The sequence below is a fragment of the Aplysia californica genome, unplaced genomic scaffold, assembly GCF_000002075.1.
Source record: "Aplysia californica isolate F4 #8 unplaced genomic scaffold, AplCal3.0 scaffold00022, whole genome shotgun sequence".
Lineage (NCBI taxonomy): Eukaryota > Metazoa > Mollusca > Gastropoda > Aplysiida > Aplysiidae > Aplysia > Aplysia californica.
Window position 1 is genome coordinate 129,318 of NW_004797292.1, and position 2,572 is coordinate 131,889.

The window sequence follows — 2,572 nt, forward strand, 5'->3', positions numbered from 1 at the left end:
AAGAGGAGAGAGAGAGAGAGAGAGAGAGAGAGAGAGAGAGAGAGAGAGAGAGAGAGAGAGAAGAGTTTGGGTAAAAAGAATATAGAGATGTATAGACGGACAAACAAAGTAGATAAACCGACGACGAGAGAAACAAGGAGAACGGGATAAGGTTTACAAGTGTTCTTTGTTGTCACGTTAAGGATTGGTATTTTTATCCACCGGTTGTAACCATTGCCGTGTTATTTATTGGGATTTTCTTTCTTGTTGTTATTGCTGCTACAATGGTAACGCACTGCGAGTAATTTTCTCCGATGAAGTGACTTTGAAAAAAGGGCTCATCCTGTACTGCACCTGATAAAAAGTGAATGGTCCTATCTATTATAGCATTATCTATTATGTATTATATAAAAGTACTCTGCTGATAAAATCGACTATAGCTTTTAACCGCTTCGTCCATATCACGCTTTTCGAAGTATGCAAATAAAAAACGCAGTACTGACAACAAGTCAATCATTCACGGCATAGATATATTTTCAGAACTTAAAGTTCTCCTATCACGGGCTGAAAATGGTTTGGGGAGGGGGAATGGGGGGAGGGTTGTCAACACGCCTTAGTCATCTTTCTTCATAGAGTTATGTCTTTCTTTTAGATCCCGAGCTATCACGATCTATTTAACCAAACCCGGTGTCAATGCCGTTCTTACCCGCAAAGCACTCAGCTCACAAAGGGTTAAGGCGGATAAAATCGATGGTCGCTGGATAACCCCGTCGGCAATATCTTTGCAAAGCGTCGCACGCGCTTTACTCGCGAGCCTCTGGGACTAGCCTGCCTCCTCTCTCTTCGGCGTGAGCGGCCAGGGACGAAGGACGTTCGCCTCTGTCGGTTCTTGACGCTCACTGAACTCACGGCGACAGTTTTTCCGGAAACAAAGAGCGGGGCGATTTGATCCTCTCCGCTTGCTACTACAAGGCCTACTGTGGAGAGAGAGAGAGAGAGAGAGAGAGAGAGAGAGAGAGAGAGAGAGAGAGAGCCGGTTGTGTTCTGAAGGGCTGATAGAAGCTGCTTTGTTTTGACTCACGATTGGAGAGGAGGAGTGAGTAATCAAACCAGGCGGAATCAGAAGAACGGGGTGGACAGAGGGGAAGCAGAACCATTCTGCCGGACGAAGGAGAATTAGAAATCTAGAGGTTTTAGCGTCAGCTGTGCTGGCGATGTTACCGCTTTGATATTGTTGTCCTTGAGACTGGAAACGTATCCGAGGCTTAAAAAAAGACTGGAATTGTGGTGTTTGTTTTTAATATAGATCTAGAGACATACGCACTGTGCAGAACAAGTGATTCGAGACCATACCTGTGTGTTGTTTTGGGGTGTTTTGTTCTGAAAGGAGGCGTTGACCAAAGTGAGAACAATGGCAAAGGTGAGTTTGAATTTGTGTTGAAGTCTGAATGCTTGTAGTGTCGTTATTGTTGTTATTAATAAGTTGTAATCGTCGTTATCATTAGTTGCCGTCACAATTGTAGCAATAAGGTAGAAAAAGTAGCAGCAATGGTAGCAGCAACAGTAGCAACAACAGCAGCAGCCGTAGTGCTAGTAGATCTAGTGTTGGTAGAGATCTAGATCTAGATCTAGTAGTAGTAGTAGTAGTAGTAGTAGTAGTAGTAGTAGTAGTAGTAGTAGTAGCTACCATTACAGTGACTGTCGCAAGCTGCGAGTTTGTTTTGTTCATTGGTTGATTAGCCAAGTGTTTTATTTTTTATCGCCTTTTTCACGTTTGCTGCAACTTCAATGGTCTTTTGTTGGTTGTTGCAGCTGTCATCGTTGTGTAGCTACCTCTTTATGTTAATGCAGTTGTGATGCTCTGGGTATTTTTAGTGAGTGTATTGATCATTAAAGTTGAGATGGTATTGTAGTTGCCGGTTGTGGGTGAATGACTTTGGTGTAGTATGCACACTCTTCCCTATCAAACATCTGTCACCCTGATCTCTCCTTTAGTACACGTTACTCTCTAGTATCACCTCTCATCTTCGGCACTTAAATTATCTCATTATTGTGTTGTATTTGCCGTCAATTACTCTTATTAAAACTAAAAGATTTTGTAGTCTCTGTTAGTTTCTATTGCTGGGATGGAACTTAGGCCTGTGGGCTGTCAAATGGGAAAAAAACCGCTGTTGTGGGGGGGGGGGCTTTAAAAGAGTGTTTTCACATAATCTCAGTTTATTACGATGTTTATCCTGGCTGTTTCTTTCGTATTCTCTACGTTTTACGAACATTTGCGCCTCAAGCACTGATCTCTCTCTGACTTCTGTACCTGACTTCAAAGTCTATGCAATTTAAAAGCACTTTTTCTCCTTTTCACTTCATTCGTGTATATGACATCATCATTAAACTATTTGTACCCACATAATTTTTGTCTATTATTTATGTTCATTCAGTAGCCCATTAGTTTCCTCATGATTGTCGTTTAGAATCCCTGACATCCAACTTACATCAAAAGGAGTTAGAGAGAGGGGGAGATCGATAGAGAGAGAGGGAGAGGGCAAGAGAGAGAGAGAGAGAGAGAGAGAGAGAGAGAGAGAGAGAGAGAGAGAGA

General features: G+C 42.3%; 1 protein-coding gene across 1 annotated transcript in view; it reads left to right on the plus strand.

The window, feature by feature from the left end:
* Window positions 1–811: 811 nt before the first annotated feature.
* LOC101848169 (glutamate receptor) overlaps window positions 812–2,572 on the plus strand; it is a gene marked incomplete in the record, with an annotated part of 34,285 nt that continues 32,524 nt past the window's right edge. Inside the window, 1 exon segment of the mRNA XM_005090851.3 lies at window positions 812–1,399. Within this exon segment, the coding sequence (XP_005090908.2) occupies window positions 1,391–1,399 (9 nt within the window).